This window comes from Solanum stenotomum, chromosome 1 (assembly GCF_019186545.1).
Source record: "Solanum stenotomum isolate F172 chromosome 1, ASM1918654v1, whole genome shotgun sequence".
Taxonomy (NCBI): domain Eukaryota; kingdom Viridiplantae; phylum Streptophyta; class Magnoliopsida; order Solanales; family Solanaceae; genus Solanum; species Solanum stenotomum.
Genome location: NC_064282.1, coordinates 97,262,363 through 97,280,877, shown reverse-complemented (window position 1 = coordinate 97,280,877; position 18,515 = coordinate 97,262,363). Strand labels below are relative to the sequence as shown.

At 31.9% G+C, this 18,515-nt stretch overlaps 2 protein-coding genes across 3 annotated transcripts; both read right to left on the bottom strand.

The window, feature by feature from the left end:
• Positions 1–918: 918 nt before the first annotated feature.
• On the bottom strand, positions 919–6,337 carry LOC125867236 (lysine-specific demethylase JMJ30). 2 transcript variants are annotated; one of them, XM_049547667.1, is made up of 7 exons: positions 5,767–6,286; positions 3,903–4,112; positions 2,965–3,099; positions 2,717–2,860; positions 2,433–2,525; positions 1,353–1,431; positions 919–1,286 (listed from the first exon to the last, which is right to left on the bottom strand). In XM_049547667.1, the coding sequence occupies exons 1-7, from the start codon at positions 6,250–6,252 to the stop codon at positions 1,246–1,248; spliced, it is 1,188 nt and encodes a 395-aa protein (XP_049403624.1). In that variant the 5' UTR covers positions 6,253–6,286; the 3' UTR covers positions 919–1,245. The 2 variants fall into 2 exon arrangements, with proteins under 2 accessions (XP_049403624.1, XP_049403616.1); XM_049547659.1 differs by having other exon boundaries at positions 922–1,431; positions 5,767–6,337.
• A 7,206-nt stretch (positions 6,338–13,543) lies between these two features.
• Positions 13,544–17,473, bottom strand: LOC125867226 (IRK-interacting protein-like). Its single transcript, XM_049547653.1, has 2 exons — positions 17,096–17,473; positions 13,544–15,190 (listed from the first exon to the last, which is right to left on the bottom strand). Exons 1-2 carry the CDS (start codon positions 17,372–17,374, stop codon positions 13,622–13,624), a joined length of 1,848 nt encoding a protein of 615 aa, XP_049403610.1. The 5' UTR covers positions 17,375–17,473; the 3' UTR covers positions 13,544–13,621.
• Between the last annotated feature and the right edge of the window lie 1,042 nt (positions 17,474–18,515).

Below are 18,515 nucleotides of genomic sequence, written 5' to 3'. Positions count from 1 at the left end.
TTGTTTCGTGATCTCAAAATTCTAAAAAAGTGATATCGATCATGTAAAGGTAACGAGTATCATTCACTAGGTTGTCGCAAATGGACCAATAAAATTTGGATCAAATAGAGTCAGCTAGTCATATTTTGGAAAATTAATGACCTAACACACTCGAAAAGTTAAGATAATTCTGAATTATTATCTTGTGATCCAAAAATCTTATAAAAAAAATATCAGCCCTTGGAAAACAATGAATAATGTTCAATAGATAATTTCCAATGACCCACAAATTTTGGATTCAAATGGAATCAATCAATCATATTTCAAGAAAATCATGAACTAATACACACGAAAAGATTAAAAAATCTTGAATTTATATTTCAAGATCCCAAAACTTCAAAAAAAAAAGTGACGTTGATCCTACTAAAGTAACGTGTATCGCTCACTAGGTTGTCATGAATTGCCCCACCAATTTGGAATAAAATGGAGCCAATCAAACAAATTTTAGAAATTTTATAGACTAATGCACACGCAAAACATAAATAATCATGAATTTCTATTCCGCTACCTCAAAACTTAAAAAAATAATGGCATAATCTTATAAAAGTAATGTGCATCATTCACTAGATCATCATGAATGACCCACAAAATTTGGAGTCAAATAAATTGGTCAGTCATATTTTAAAAATTCATGGACTAATACATACGAATTAAGATAAGATAATATTAAATTTCTATTTTATAATCTAATCTAAAAACTCCAACAACCAAAAAGGACTGATAGTGCATGTGTTTCAAACTATCATTTTTTTTGTGGACACTTGTTGTCGAGTGAGCACAATATTTGGCCAACTTAGCATCAAAATGTGTTTTAATCCAAAAGACCGATAGTTTAGATAGATAAAAAAAACGACAGTAAAGGTATGAGACTCGTGAAACCAACAATTTTGAACCTTTCTATCATTTCATCTTGCGAAATCCTACAACAATAACTATACATCAGTTCCAAATAAGAAAAAATTTCATTTTCACCTTATTTACCAAATTCATGATAATGATCAGACAAACCTTCAAGTAATAAAGCAAGATTGCCACTCTTTGAAAAAATCATATCATCAAAGTCTCAAAGACAACAAGGCTACTTGGAGCTGAAACAATCACACTGGACAATGACAGTTAATGTATTAGTAGTGGTGAAGTCCACATTGCTATCTGCAGAAGAATGATGGTTGAACTGGTTCCTTTGTATACACGAGACGAGACCGATCAGTCGTCTAATTTTTCAGCATCACTCCACCAAAAGCTAACTGAAAAGCTTGTCGTGAGAGAGCGGACGTAGTGCCACCACTTAGGGGGAATGTAAAGCATCTCACCTTCCTCTAAAATACAGTCCTGGAATTCCAGGTCTAATATATTTGGGAACTCTTTCTCGTCAATGTTGTCTAGATCAACCTTCAAACAAGATTTCAAGTGTGTTCAGACGAAAAGCTGTGGGTGATATCAACCATCTAAAGTAAGCAACAACCATACAATTGGAAGGGAAAAACGATATCGTAAGTTTCATCAAAGAGAGGTACGATAATATAAGTGGAACCCTCAGATATGTAAGAGAAGCAGAACCTTGAGATGCATATAATAGTTCTCTTCTACCCTGATATGTGTTGTCGTGTGCAGTTATGTGCAGCAGAGTTAAAATGGAAAGAGAAATCGGTTACTTTTTCCCTAGAAGATACAGTATTCACTATTCACTCTGTCCTAGAAGTATAGTTGGACCTCCCTTTTCAGCCATCCCAAAATTTCAATAACCTAAAAAGAAAAATCAGTTTCATAAAACTACATATGTTCTGTGGAACCCATTTTTCAGGAGGACTTTTCCTTTGTCCTGCTCTCTGAGAACACTAGTCAATAGGTTGGATCATCTCCAACAACAACAACATACCCAGTGAAATCCCACAAGTGGGGTCTAAGGAGGGTAGAGTATACGCAAACCTTAACCCTACCCGTGGAGATAGAGAGGCAATAGGTTGGATCAGCTCCCTGTTTCCCAATTGATGACACTTCCTATGTTGGAACATTGTCAAATGTTTGTTACAGTGTCATCTCTATATAAGATTTATAGCTTTTTAGGAAGAATTAGTAGTATATAAACTACACAAACTTTAATATGAACCTTTCAACCATCACCAATCTACTCTTTCTGATATGCAAGTCAAATAAACATCTTAAAACTCCGTGTTTAGCCAAATACCATCATAAAACACGACACATGAGTAGTACTTATTACTAACAACCAACATTTTCAAATCTTCTTTTAAATACTATACCGAGTAAACCAAAGACACTAGCATAAATGGAGTTGGTAACAACTAACTAAGGCTAAAAATACTGAACAACAGACCGTTGAAATAATAATTCTGGTGAACTGCAATTAAAAATAATGGAGAAGCATATACCTGGCTGGAATTGCTAAGCATGGTTTCACTATGTGGGTGAAGCTCATCCGAAAGTGACGCTGAGTAAAGCCGTACATACTTTTTGCCAACAACCTGTAAATTGAAATGCAGAAGATCACAAGAAATAAAAATGAAACATATCAACATGCACACAATAGCAGAAATTTTCCCCCCTAAAAAATAATCAATCAAAGCAATCACCTATGGTTCAACCTGATTTACTTTTTGTTAAACTCAGGAAGCTTATTGTAAAAATATGTATGCTATTTGGCTGTATGTAGTACCTGAGCAAGTATATTATGGTGAGGATCATGATGCAAAGGCGTCACAGTCCGGGCTGGACCAAACCAAGCATTAAGCGACCTGATTTCCCCACCTCCAGTAAAACAATAATCAGGAATAACAATATCTTGCCGCAGCTCTTGTATCTGTCATTTAGCTACAGAGCTAAGCCACTAATTCCAAAAAAATAAGTTCAAGGTAAAAGTGTTTACACAAATATACAGAAATAAATGTAGAGGAAAAATTATACCTGATCAAATAATTGATGCTGAGCTAAGTACGTAGTTTCCACAGAGGTAGTATCATTGGATCGAGTTCTCTCAAGAAATTCAGAGAATGTGATCAGCTCTTGCTTCCATTCTGGGCACAAATAGTTCTTTCCAACCTGGAAAATGGCTTAAGTCGATATCAAGTTTTGAGCGAATTCATGCATTGATTGCATTAGAGTTGACATAGCACACAAGAGACACCCTTTTAATATGAAACATTTATATCATATTCCACTGAGAACATGGAAAGCTAGCTATAAATTTGGACTCGGGTAACAATATTGTGAAAACTAAGCCCTGAGCTCGTTGATTCTCTTTTCACATGCTATACGCAGGGGCGGACCCACGTGGTATCCAGGGGGTTCACCCGAATCCCCTCGGCAAAAAATTACCTAGTATATATAAGGTAAATTTTCTGTATTTCTGTAGATATATACATTTTGAACCCCCTCAATAACAAAGAGAAACTGATGGTGCAGTGGCAAGTACCCTAAAATTAAGTTGTACGTCATCGGTTCGAATCCCAGTGAAAGCGTTTTCTTTTTTTCTTATTCAGTTTCAGTTTTTTTTAGTTTTTTTTTTAATTTTCAATTCTGTTTTTCAAGTTTTTTTTTTTTTTTTTTTACTTTAAAAAATGTGCTAAAAGTTTGGTTTTAAACCCAAAAGAATTCAAGGTTTCCATTTCTAAAGGCTTATTTACACGTTTATACTTTTATTTTTCGAACCCCCTGAACGAAAATCTTGGGTCTGCCACTGGCTATACGAATACATTCTCTTTATACATTTCAAAAAGAAGGGACTTGCATTCTTGTCATTTGCTTTAAAGAGGACTTATCTTCTGGATATGGTTAGAAATCTGCTGATCAATTTAATGTTGGAATATGCAACAGATATAGAGTTCAGTGGTAAATGTAATCACCTCAACGGGGACTGTACGGAAGCCAGCAACCCTTCTAAGATAATTCATGTCATTCCACTTACTCTTAGCAGGCCAGTGATCCATGGAATCTCTGATTACCACCGGAGTTCCTGATAAATAATGGTCTCTCAGGAATGCCTCCAACGATAAGGCTGGCCTTTTCCCTACTAACTTACAAGACAGAGACTTAATAGGTAGCGACTGCTGCACCTGCAAAGTCAAAACAAAAGATAAATAACTACACTTCTCATCTCAAATACACAATTAGCACTCAAGTAAATGCTAGACCACCTCAACTATGTGAAAGCTTAGAGCACTCACTGATGAGCGCACCTAGAAAACATGTATTCATTGATATAATTGGTAAAATGCATTCAATTTTTTCAACAGACAGCTGGAACAAATTGACAAAAATGCTATAACTGATGATTTAAAGAGGTTTTCCAACCTACTAGACAAAAATAGGTACAATCAAGGATTTAAAGAGGATCGTACTCCTTCATTGTGGCATTCAATGAATTACCGAAACCCATTAATTACAAAATGCAAAACTGGATTGCAAAAATGGATGCTTTATCCTACAATTAGCTAAAATGGATGTGAAACTATAAAACATTTCTAGTTTTAAAACATCTCGTTAGTAAGATTCAGAAAGTAGATTCCTTGACCAAAAAAGACTCAGAAAGTAGATTAACAAACCTAGAGTTCCTCATCGTGTTTATTCCTAAGCTTAAGCAAGGAAAGAATCTTAGTACTTCCTTCACCGCTCAACAGTTGTTCATTCATATCATACCACATAGCACAAAACATGAAGAGGGGGATTAACACTGACTGAAGAAGTGAACAGGGAGATAATAAAATAGAAATGAACAATTTTTATGGTAGTTCATTGAAAGGGAATGAGAAAAACTGAAACTCTACTAAGAAGACATATGAATCCTTGAGTACAGAGTTAAGAGAACTACAGACAAACATTTATCTTTTCTTTTATCCTGCTTAACAAGTATACAAACGAACTGCTTCTTCTTCTTTGATTTCAATTTGATCTTATTCCACATTTAAAACCAGCAATAATATGAGCTAGCTTCCAATTCTAATATATCAGTTCCTCCATTAGCTTATTTCCCAAAAGAAGAAAATACAACACAGACGGAGCAAAGTCATACAAGAATTTGCAATGCACTTCTTAAAAAAAAAAGACTTGATCGAAACTATTGACATTTCTCAAGTTCAGTTAATTGTAAAAAGACTTAAAATAGTCACAATTTCTCCCCCCATTTCACGGACTTTCGTCTAGTGGTAAGAGCTCAGTTTGTGATGTGTGGATTAGGCACACCGCACACATCACATGTTAACTAAAACCTGTCCACCAAATTTTGAACCATGGCCTACTGGCCCTCGAAGATTTCTCAGTTATCAAAAAAACAAATCACCCTCCTTCCCAATGTTTTGTTCAGTTCCAAAAAGAATGATCTTTTCTACGTTTAGAAACAATTTAACTCTAAAAAATGCTAAAGAATATACCATTAAGCTTTTATAAGCACACAACTAAATGACATTCAAAACCATAAGTATCAAAATTCTTACTTTGCCTCTTTTCTTTGTTGGCAAACTTTTTAATTTTAGCTTTCGAAACGTTTAAGACCACAAGATTAAGTGACATTTTGATAATTCTACATATCTTTAATTTAAGACGAGCAAAATTCAGAAGGTCCTTTATTTCTTAAAGTTCGTTTCAAGTCAAATCCACACAAACAAATTATTAAATGATTACTATCAAAATCACATCTTTTTTTGTTCAAACAAAGCTTAATAGAGAGCTGAACAATACAACAAATCGTAAATTGCGAGGGACGAACCTCACCTCCGCCACGTTAATTTCTTGAGAAACAAATTTAATCTCGGATTCACCTTTTTCTCCGAGATCACTCCGTGCTTTCTCCTTCTCCGACGTCTTTCGAATCGCGAGATTCAATTCATCCCTAAGCATCATTCCTCCCATAATAATCCCCATATCTAAAGCTTTAATCGCCTGATTAAACTCACCATTAGCATAATGAAGTTTCGCCAAATGCATACACGCCATTGAATACGCATCTCTCCATATAGGCACAACCGAATGCCATGGACCTGAATGTAACTGTTCCCACGCCATCTCCTTCGCCGCCTCCGCCGCTCGTATATCTCCGGCCGCCGCGAGCGACGTCATGGTTGCGTATGCGTAGCCTCCTTCCTCCGCTATACTCTGGAGGATGTTACAACGTTCCGAGTCTAGGAACGGAGTTTCTAAAATACCGTCGTCGGAACCAGCGATTTCTCCGGCCACGGCGTTGGCTGCTGACGTGGACATAGTGGGAAATGCAGTTTGTGTTCTAGAAGATTCGGTGAGTAAAGAAGATATTTTTGTTTTTGCTTTTTGGGTCCTTTACATATGGAAAAAAGTGCATTGCGTTGATTGGAAATATCTAAAGAGTAGTATCTAAGATATTACGGAAAATATAATTGGCAAGACAGATNGATTTGTCAAAATGGACAACTAAATAGGGACAACCAAAAAAGGAAATATGGACAAGTAAATAGGGACGGAGGGAGTAGTATCTAAGATATTACGGAAAATAGAATTGGCAAGACAGATTTTTGACACGAAATGACACGAGCAACAAAAGTCAAAGTATTTTCGTAATTTTGATGAAAAGTTAAGGGTGTTTAGGTAAATTCATTTATTTCGTACACCTAAATTACCCTCAAAAATAAAATCACTTTTAATACTTTTAAAACCACAACTTTTGAAATATCCATGAGGCACAAATATGATGTGACAGATAAAAATTGTATGAGGCCCATTTATATTCTGCCAAGTGGATCCATTTCAAATGGCCAAACATCTTTACTCTCTTTACCTTTTAACGTTTTCTTTTTCTCTTTCTTACTTTTTTTACTTCAGTTTCTTTTCTAACAATTCTTCCAAATTTTATACTTCCACTTAAATAACTTTATTCATGAAAAATATGAAATCCAAAAAAAAATTTGTCGGACTCATTCTATTTCTAACATTTTGATATTATTTTTTATCTCGATATTGATTATTTATATTATTAAAAATAGTTATATAAAATTATTTATTTATTTATAAAGATATAATTAAAACTTCACACATAATATATTGTTCGAACTATATTATTACAAGTATTTTTTTGTCATTAAATTAGCTTAGAAGATAAATCTTTCATTATAAAAACGGATGAAGTAATGAAAAGAGGAGACGATGAGGCTCCTCTCAAGTAGTAGCTTTTGGAACGAATGCTTAGACAATTACACAATCCACTTCATTAAATGATCTGATTTTTGGAACAACTTTCAATACGATTACGAGTCATATCAACAAGAAAAAGCACTATCAACATTATCAAAATAAAACTATAAATTAAACTACGAAGTAAATGCAATAAAATTTGATTATTATAAAGAGAAACACATGAATACTAACAAAGAGAACATTTTTTTTCAGTTTTGAAGAGGGTTATACGTAAAATCATTACGGACCATTTATTAATAAAATAATAGAATGTAAAAATTTATCCTAAAAAATCAATGTCTATTAGTACTTAAATAATTTTAAATTTTATATTACTTTGGTAAATATGATTGTAAAAGTTTATATTTGAATTGTTTCACAAAAATTGAAGATTTTTCACTATTATAAATCGAATCATTATGATGAAATATATGTAATAGATATAGTATTATATGAGTTATGCTCTCTCACAAATACAAGTCAGTTGAATGCGATTATATAAGCATAATCAATAATCGGATAATACTATTAGTTATGGTACATGTCAACAAAATAAAATAATATAAATCTAACAACAAAATAAAATAAAACTAATGAGTGAAGTAAAGAAAAAAATGAGTAAAGTAAGAGAGAGAGAAAATACGAAAGAAAAAGTCAAAGAGTGGTTTTCTATTTTGGAGGAAAACCACAAGTAGTTTTGTCACCTAAGGGCTATCTGGTCATTTCGCCGTGTCTTGCCAATTCATGCCATAAAAGTGTCTTGCCATTTAGCACTACTCAAGATATTATTATTGTATAGTACCATCATTAGTATATCTAGGGGGTGGGGGGAAATGAATTTTATAAATTTTCATAAAAATATCCAAAACCAAACTTGGATAAAATAAAATTAAAACTTGAAAATTTTTATTGATTAAAAAGAAAGGAAAAGAAAAGAAAATTGATTTCCTTACTAACGACGAGAGAAATGAAAACAACCTGAATCATAAAAACTTATTTTCAATAGCAATTGCACGATATAAAATATGATAAATCGTGAAGTTTGAAACTCATTATGTGTGTCTCTAACTTATGCAATTATCACAAGCTATACATGTTTGGGTTAATTATGTAGTGCATGACTTGGCTTCTTCTTCTTTTGCAAGTTATGAACATTTTAGATTACGATTAATGATTTTCTTGGAATAAATTAGAATATGTTATGAATATATTAAATTAAAATTTTTATAAATTATTACAAATGTTAAAGGACTACCTAATATTGTGTTTATAAAATCAAATATCAAAAACGAGCCCTAATATTTTTAAAAATTTGTTGTATATTTTAATTCTTTTTTTTTTTTTGCAAGTTGAGTAGTTTTCAATGATACACGTATACAATAATTATTGGGACTCATAATTCATGACTTGGACATGTATGGACCAATTGTTATACAAGTACTATCAATATCTATCATACATCATTGGCTAGATTTGATTAATATTTTATATTTATTTTGAGGTTCGATTATATGAAATTTCAAAAAAAAATCACTTTAAAAGTATTTTGCCTATCAAAGAGGATGATTCAGAATTCAATATATCTGAGGATGATTCAGAATTTAATATCTTTGAGGATGATTCAGCATTCAATATCTCTACTTAAAGATGAATGTGTACTTATTATTTCATTATAACATTTGGTTGTATTTCTTTTTCTATCATTCCAATAGGATAAATTTATAGTATGACATATAAGTTCACGAAAATATATTTGTTATTTTTTTTAGATACTGTATATGTATTAAAATATAATCCATTCAATCTTATAAATTTTAAATTTTAAATTGTATCTATCAATTGATCTTTGCTCTATGTACCTTTTTGGAGTCATCAATTACTATAAATTTTTGAAGCGTAAACCATTAAATTATATATAGACATATTATCAGTAATCTTGTAACCAGGGCGGCTCAATCCTAATGTCATTGAAGTAATGATTTTAGTCCCAAAAAAATAAGGCTTTAAAATAACTTAATGTTAATGTATATAAATATAAATAATTATGTATTTATTATTAGTATTAATTTTTAAAAAATAATAGCTTGTTGTTCACCTTTTATTAACCATTATGCACATATAAAAAAAAATCTTAAAATACAATTAGTGTAATGATATTTAAAAGTTGTAGGCAATTAAATTTACAATTACCTTCTATTTCTTAATTTATCTAAGAGATAAGTGTCAAAAAAACACCTAAACTATCCTCTCTTTTTTTAATTTTATATCTGAACTTCGTTTGAGAAACATACTTCTATCTTTTATAACACTCTCATCATGGTGTGTGTAATACACTCTCTCTTTTATTTAAAAAAAAAAATTATCACATCACACTCCACATGGACAAAATATTTCACCTTGACAAAAATTAAATAAATTATTAGTATTAGTTAAAATTAAAGATTAAAAAATTATTAAAATATTATTTTATAAACTAAAATATAAAATATTTTTTTTACCCTCTCCATCACTTTCTCTCACCGTATCCCCCCGCCCGCCCATTATTTTAGTTTAGTTTTTGTTTAAATTTCTTTTATAAAANCCCCCCCCCCCCCCCCTTCAAATATTAATTTATATATTTTTTACTTTTTTTAAAAAAAAATAATTTACCCACTCCACCTAACCGTCTGCTTCCAAAAAAAATTCTCATTTTGTGTTAGATATATACATATCGAAAACATTTTTTACTTGCCACCGCAAGACTTTTTTAAAATATTTTTTTATTTATATTATATTCGGTACACAAGTAGAAAAATATTTCTAAAAATATATGTACATATCTAACACAAAAAGAGAAAAATCTTTTAAAAAAAAATAAAATTAGGAGTGGAGATTTAAATAGGGTGGGGCAGATTTTTTATTTTTTTAAAATAAAATAATATCAATTTTTTTAGGAAAGGAATGGCGGGTTTTTTTTTGGGGGTGGGGGGGTGGGGAGGGGGAAGGATGAATTCTTTAAAAATATTTTATAAAAGAAATTTAAAAAAAAATAAAGGGACGGGGGATTGTCGGGGGGGGAAGGTGGTGGAGTGTAGTAAGAAAAATAATTAAAATTTCATTTTTTTTAAAAATCATTTTTTTGGGGATAGTAATACTTTAATATTTAATATTTAATTAATATTAATAGTTTATTATTTGATTTTGTCAATGGAATATTTATCCATGTGGAATGTCATATGTTAAGATTTTTTCAAATAAAAGAGAGAGTGCATTATACACACCACTGAAGTGTGTTTCTCATACTAATAAGTAGTATTTTATGTATGAAATTCACACTCTCAATAGTTTAGGTATATAACTCAAAAAAAGGGAATAGTTTAGGTGTGTTTTTGACACTTATCTCTTTATCTAATTCACTTTAATTTGAACTAATCATGTTTTAACATTGATTTTGTAAGATTGTCTTCAATTATGTGAGGTGTCTTCTTAGATATTTCGACCTCAAATTATATCAAATAATCAAATTTAAAAAGACACTGCCTCTAAAGCATAACAATCACTGCAATATTGATGATTTAGATATATTTTATTATTTTTTACTAAAATAAAATATTATACAAGTAGAAATGATACTCTAATTAATATACTCAATCAGGTGAAGTTTAATTTTACTTTTAAATATTTCTACTACTTCTAGAATATTTTGATAGTTTGTATAACAATTGAGTCAACTTTTTTTTTCCAAAATGTAATCAATAAGAACTATTCTAAAATATAAACATTTGTGGTGTTGTATAAAGTACAATAATTTATATATGTCTATTTGTGTCTTACGATTTTTTATAAGAAATATTATATGACAATTGAAAAAAAAAAATTATCAAATTATAATTAGCTATCATATATTTTTAAGCTTTATGAGAGTAAAATATGTATATAGAAAATTATTAAATAAACATAAAATCTCTTTTTTTAAAAAATTTGACTTTAAGCCTCCCATTCTATTGAACTCAAAGGCGAATTCAGGATTTTAAGAAAGCGGGTGCACCATTACTTTAAAGATAAGATCAAAAAACTTATAATAACAATAACTAAGCGAGCAATCCATAAAAATTACTTGGAACTTGGAAGGTGAGTGGGAAGAAACTTTTGAAGTCTTTGACTTTTAGAAGAATTTAGCTTCTTTTTTTTTTTAATGAAAAATGTGTTTTTAGTTAATAAAAATAAATTGAAGCGAATTAGGGCTGCCTGGGATCGAACCTGCGACCTTTATGTTGATATCTTGCAGTTGTACCAGTGAACCATCCAGCCATTTTGGGAACGGGTTCAACAAGTTTTAATTTAATATATTCTTTAATAATTATAGAAGTAATATATCGAGCTTAGTCGGATGACCACGGGTTCGGGTGACCCAAAATATATACATAAAATCGCCCCTGATTGAACTGCGCCATGTGTATCAAACATCATAAAACTGTTTTACGAAAAATGTGTTAGATTCATTTGGAGTAAATAAGATATTTCATTTTCTGAAAAGTCGATAAGTTTTTTAATTTTAATGTAAGAAGATGATGAACATAAGTTATTATTGCCATAAATTATGGCATACAATTGATTACTTGACCGGTCGTTACGACTTACGAGTAAAATGTCATAGAGCTCATTAGCCTAGGCCACAAGCCTTCTTTGTCACTCTTTGATCTCATAAATTATAAAAACATGGAAGGCATTTCATACTGTTAAAGAGTTAATTACATCATATTCCTATTTTTTTCTAAATTACAAAAATGCTTTAAATTTAAAGATTTTGGATACGTCCCGATGTATCCGAAAATAAAAGTATGATTTTTGTAATTTTTTCAAATAATAAGAAATTTTAAGAAATATAATAAAATAAGTTGTGTATTTAAGTAATTTTCCTTATTTTTATAAAGTGAAAAAGCTAAAATATATTGAGTTCTTAGACTTGCTGGTATTATAGAGGGCTCAGAAAGGGGTTAGGGTCTATAGTAGAACATCACATGATTTACTTTAAAAAAAAAGAAAAAAAAAAGTAGAGGGATTTGTATGGAAAGATATTGCCACTACTACCTTTAAAGCCTGATTATCGAATTTTGATAAAAGATTTTTTTATATCATTCATTAAAAAATTGATTTATTTATGTCAATTTCATTTGAAAAAAGGTTAATCCATGTCATTATTTGTTAATTGAAACTAATTTCGTTTTCCAAACTCAATTTTTAGACGAATTATGATTCGACCACATCATTAATTAAATCATTTTTTTAAAAGAGAAAAGACTCAAATATATTATCGAACTTTGAGAAAGGCTCATCTATGTCATAGATGAGCCAAACTTTTAATAAATATCATAAATATGTCTTTTTCAAAATTCGATAACATATTTAAATTTTTTACCTTTTATAAATTATGAGTATGTTCAACCACTTAGGCCGACTAGCGCATTAGAGGTATTTCATCCAAGTAAGATTTACTTCATCACAACCACTAAAGCCTTTTACTTCTTCTTTTTTTAAAAAAAAAAAAAGTTTTGCGAATATAACCCTTGAGAAATTATTCTTTCATATAATGTTAGACTATGGTATTATAAACAAAACATTAGATTGCCATCTACCGTTTGCAAAACTTATGAAGTTTTAGATTGTGGTCTAACTTTTTCTCACAAGATTTTCAGTTTGTTCAAAAAGGATCTTTAGACCATGATCTAAAAGGTCTATAAGTTGCAACGAAAATAAAAAGATCATTTACTAAACAGTTATCCCAAACATGGAAAACCCGTGAAATCATCACTTAAAAACACATGAGGCAATAGAAGCACAAGGTTCTAACTGATGAATAGCCCCGCCCAAAAAGTATAATTTTTCTCTTCACAACTTCTTAGCCCAAAAGATTTCACTTTCTGGCCCACTAACATATTTGCCACATATTATTTGATGTTTTTATTTTTAAAAAATAAAATTACAGCCGCTACCCTTCATATGTACACTCATAAACCTGCTCGTGTACAATAGCTTGCAAATCACATAGGAGATGTAAATTGTATTAGGCAAGCCTATTGCGACCAGCTCAACTGAGAAAACATTGGCAGGGGAATTGATCCACCTCCCTTATGAGATACCACATGTTGCACCAATTTTTATTTTTATTTTTATTTTTACCCTCCCCTAGGAGCTCCCACCCCTTTTGCTCCCTTGGTGACTCGAACTCGTAACTTTCGAGTTGAAAGTGAGGGGTGCTTACCATCCGAGCAACTCCCTCTCGTCCATGTTGCACCAACTCAGTCACGCTTACGAGTTTATTTGATCACAATAGGGCAACTAGTTTATAGAAGTCACTCAAATCAAATAATCAGCAAGAAAACACTATTACAAGTTAGATTACTAAATAAGAAAAAGGGAGAAAATTGGTGAAAAGAGAACCTAACTATGATACATTTTTGTACCTGCATATTACCTTACACCTAAGTACTCTATCATGCACATAAAAACCAGGCATAACCATAACCTTAACCTTGCTAGGACCTTGTGATCTTTGCCTATCCGCGAAGACGTCCTCCATGTAATGCATATCGAAAGTTCTATTCTCTTCCACTCGTAGAATCCCGAGAGAAGGATTGAACGAAAAGGCTAACAAATGCAGCAACCAAATGCACTTAGCAGCAACGAAAAACGCTTGGAGGAGTTGTTCAGGCCATGGCCTTGTCCAATTGAGCGTTGCGATAATGCAACTCATTTTCTGATCACAGAACTTACTGAACTCTTCGCTATAGTACTTTGTACCCTTCCTCAACACCTCGTTCCAACTTAGGTTCCTCAACGCGACAAATGATGAGAACTGAGCGTGGCGATCATGTTGAGGGTCTAAGTGTTTTGATGAGCCATTCTTTTGGAACACACAGTTTTCGAAGTCTTGGAAAAGTGATTGGTTGATGATGGATTCAATGTGGTATAGAACTGCTTTCGAGTACTTCGAGTTGAGAGATAGCTTATAAGGTTGAAGCAAAAGGTTCAAGTTATCAGTTAACAAATTGTCTGTTTCTTCAATCTGTCCTATTAGAGTCTTGCAGAACTGTTTCACCGATAATCTTGACTCTGATACCATCTGTAAGAACCCTTCTAGCATTACCTCATCACTAACGGGGATCACATTTTCTCCGTTCCCATCGATGGATTTTCCGTTTTTAGGAAAATTTCTAAGCTTGGAGGATACAGGGGACTCTGTAGCTTGAATTGCTTGCCTCAAGGCCTTTTTCAGCTCTTCACAGTAAGTTTCTAAGTACTCTAACTTTTGCTTTAGCTCACCTAAAGACGACTTCATTCCCGAGACTTCAATCAACGCTGCATCTCTGCTCTCGTTTGCTTCCATTAGGTCTTTCTTCAACGTCTCGATTGAAACCATCCCTATATGATCCTTTAAGACCTGAGAAACCTCATCGGATTGATCTGTTCGGTTTGGTGAATTTTCAACCTTGTTTTTCTTCTGTAGCTTAGGGAACAGCCACGACAAGTTCATCCCGCCTTTACTCTTTGGCTGTGATTGAACAGAAACGTGTGAATCCGTCAATGGCACGATGACATTCGAGTTCTTCCCACTCTTACTTGTACTACTACCACCACCATCAACCTCAGTACTAATTGTTGCAGGCTTACACTTGTTGCAAGATGAAATCGAGTTCAAGTCCCCTAACGAGTTTCTCCGAGACTTGATGTAACGAGCGATGGGAGAAGCTTTACGCGTAGTGACTTGATCAGTACACGAGCTCGTGACCGATCTCTGATCATCAGCCGGACAAATGTGGGGTTCTAAGTTGATCAGACTATTCGTAAATCCATTTTTTAAGGTCGAATTCGCCTTCCTGTAATCCGATAAAACGGATTCATTGTTACCATTTCCTACTCCTCCAAATCCATATTCATCCCAAAGTTCAGCATAGTTTGGATTGTGATCTAAGTGTAGTTGTTTGTATCCTGGCAATGGTTCATCTTCATAGCTCTGCACACAAAATGTTGATTCAAAGATCATCAAAAATGAAGTGATCACAACCTATGTTGCTCGGACTCTTCAGAAATGTTGCAAATACTTGTCGGATCTTCCAAAAAAAAGCTCCTTTATGGAGGTTACGACACGTGGTCATCGGCTTTTTTTGAAGAGCATGAGCAACATAGATCACAACTAGTCTTGATAAATAATGTAGATCATCAAAAATGAAAAAAAAACGAAAATTCGAGATTTCAACCATTTCTATAGAAGCTATACACACCAATGTGATTGAGTGATCGCAACCTATGTTATGATGCTCGTACTCTCCAAAAATGTTGCAGAACTCTTGTCGGATCCTCCAAACTCTTCAAGTCCACTATGCACCTGTTGGCCTTTTTGAAGAGTTTGAAGGATCCAACCATGGTGTTGTAGCATTTTTAGAGAGTCTGAGCAACATAGATCACAATTAATCTTGATCTCAAGTGAAACCAAGAGTGGCAAACTTGTTTTGGTACTATGAAATCTGGTGTTAATTTCACGTATAGTCACTGATCTTTGTCCGTATAAAGTAAGTCACAAAATTATTTTTTATCTCGTTAAAATGATCGAAGTCACTATAATAGTAAAGTCACTAAACTTTACCTAATATAATAATAAAGTTGTAAAATTACTATTGTCACATGAAACTGTCTAAACTTTACTCACTATAACAATAAAATCACTAAAAGTTATAGGTTAGTAATTTTACTATTATATAGTTATAAAAAGTTGTAATGTGCAATATATAAGACCTACATGTATATGAAATACAATGAATTATTAATTATATCATTTTTATTTCAGGTTTGACATTTAATTCCTTCGTTTAGAAGCAATATATCTAGATAAGATTGTCTAAGATTGAAGTTAAGATTATTTAATATTTGGTCAAACATATATTTTCATAATTCAAATAAGAAATGCAATTTGTACAAAAAAAAAAAAAACACATGAGAATTTACAAAAAATGTTAACACTATGGTATGGACTGTAAAACAAGAATGAGCCTATAATAAAACTCTAATAAAAAGTATTTATTTAATTTTTTTAAAAAAAAAAAAAGAAGAAAGAAGAAAAGGAACTTACTGGTGTGAAAATGGGATAACCTTGAGCAGAAAAATGGTGGGAATGAAGAGAAATAAAAAACTACTTATGTTGCTCAAACTCTCCAAAATATTATTATACTTGTATCAAATTCTTAAAAATTGCACTATTTTTGAAAAATCGTACAATATTTTTATAGAATCCGAACTACATAAATGTAAAAGAATTTAATTTACAATAAAATAATATACTCAGTATAATCTCATAAATGGGGCCTAGAAGGAGTGGTGTGTACAACCTTACCACATAGAACTCAAGTAAAACATATCAAAATCAAAATTAAAATTATTAAAGGTCGAATTATTACAACAAAAACATCATAATCGGTCTAATCTCACAAGTGGGGTCTAGAAACTGTGGTATGTACTGTCATACCCCTATATGGAGAGTCTGTTTTCAACATAATTCGACTCAAGTAAAACATATCAAAATCAGTATCGTTAAAGATTAAATCTTTACAACAAGAACATCATAGTCCGTCTAATCTCACGAGTGGGATCTAGAAAGTATAGTATATACAATCATACTCCTAAGTAGAGAGTCAGTTTTCGATACACATCGACTCAAGTAAAACATATCAAAAAGTCAATATCTTTAAAGGCCGAATCTTTACAATAAGAAGAATATAAGACAAGTCTCACAAGTGAAGTTTAAAAAATTGTGATGAATACAACATAACATATCAAAGTCAATATTTTAAAGATCGAATCTTTAAATTCTGAATCCGTCTCTTATCATAAACCAAACTAAAAAACAATAAGAAAAAAGACTTACTGGTGTGAAAATAGGATAATCTTGAGAAGAAAAATGGTGAGAATGAAGTGAAACAGTTGGAGAAGCAGAAGAAGGGAATTTTTTAATAGGACTATTCCCTTGTTGTTGTTGTTGTAAAAGGGCAGCATGTAAAGCTCTTAATTCAATTGCTTTAGCAATTGCACCTTTAATTTCTTGTCTATTAACAACAACTTCACAATTCTTGTTTTTGTAACTTGTAACTTCATCATCATCATATTCTTGAAATTTATGTGTTGATGATGTAGTAGCACTTGCCATTAGTGAAAAATGAAAAAAAATTACTAATGTTTATTTTTGTGTGTTTTGTGTTGTTATGTATATCTACATTCTTGGAATTCAATGGTTGGTTTTGGGGTTTTTTTGATGATGGATTGTATGATATCTAGTGAAAGAATTTTGGAGGACCAAAAAAAAAAGAGGGGGGTGGGGGTGGGGGATAGAAGAGAACAAGAGGGGTTTGTTTTTGTGGGGTTTGGTTGGGGGTGGGTAGGTGGGGGGTAGGGGGAGTTAAGGGAGTGGGTGGGGAGTGAGAAGAGGCTATTTTGTCTTGGTTCTTAAGAGTATTTAATGGGAATATGAGTGCATGTGAAGCAAAGAGGGAGAGGTGAGGAAACAAAAAAAAACAAAAAAAGAGGGGTAAAATGGTCATTTTGAACATCTTATGAGGATTTTTGTTATTTTTTATTCGATGTTCGGTATTTGGAAATATAAGTGAATATGAAGCAAAGAGGGAGAGGTGAGGAAACAAAAAAAGAGAGGGGCAAAATGGTCGTTTTGAATATCTAATGAGGATATTTGTTGTTTTTTATTCGTTGTTCGGTACTTGTTTTAGGATCTCAACTAATTCGGATTTCAGAAATTAGATCATGATTAAAATGTCTTTTTTGAGCAAATTAGCGTTAAACTAGCTAGGGTCTAAAATTCGATAAGTTATGGTTTCTTCATTAGTTTTGAATATGAGTTACTTAAGTCAATGATTTATCGTAAACAAATTTTCTATCTTTATAAGTTAGGAGTAATGTTCTATACACATTATTTTTTCTGATTTTACTTGTAGAATTTCACTAAGTTATTGGTATTGCAAAGAGTAAATATTAGAAGATAATATTTTTTTTAAGATTAAGCAATACATGAATAAATATTACAGTCGAATCTAACATTATTAGAAAAGGTAATTTCTAAAAAAAATAGAAACAAAATCTAAATGCCACTTTAATTTATTTTTTTGTGTTGATGTGGCAGCACTTGCAGTAGTTGCCATTAGTGGAGAAGCAGAAAAAGATAGCAAAATAACTAATAATGTTATAGTGTTGGTTTTTTATTTAATTTAATTTAATTTATTATTTTTTACATCTATCTACATTCTTGGATTCCAATGGTTGGATTTGGAGTTTTTTTT

Coding starts and splice junctions, on each gene's coding strand:
- LOC125867236 (XM_049547659.1), bottom strand. CDS start 6,252: ATGTCCACGTCAGCAGCCAACGCCGTGGCCGGAGAAATCGCTGGTTCC. Junction 4,113..5,766: donor AAGAAATTAACGTGGCGGAG/GTGAGGTTCGTC, acceptor TTGACTTTGCAG/GTGCAGCAGTCGCTACCTAT. Junction 2,861..2,964: donor AGCATCAATTATTTGATCAG/GTATAATTTTTC, acceptor GCTAAATGACAG/ATACAAGAGCTGCGGCAAGA.
- LOC125867226 (XM_049547653.1), bottom strand. CDS start 17,374: ATGGCAAGTGCTACTACATCATCAACACATAAATTTCAAGAATATGAT. Junction 15,191..17,095: donor ATTATCCTATTTTCACACCA/GTAAGTCTTTTT, acceptor TTTTGTGTGCAG/AGCTATGAAGATGAACCATT.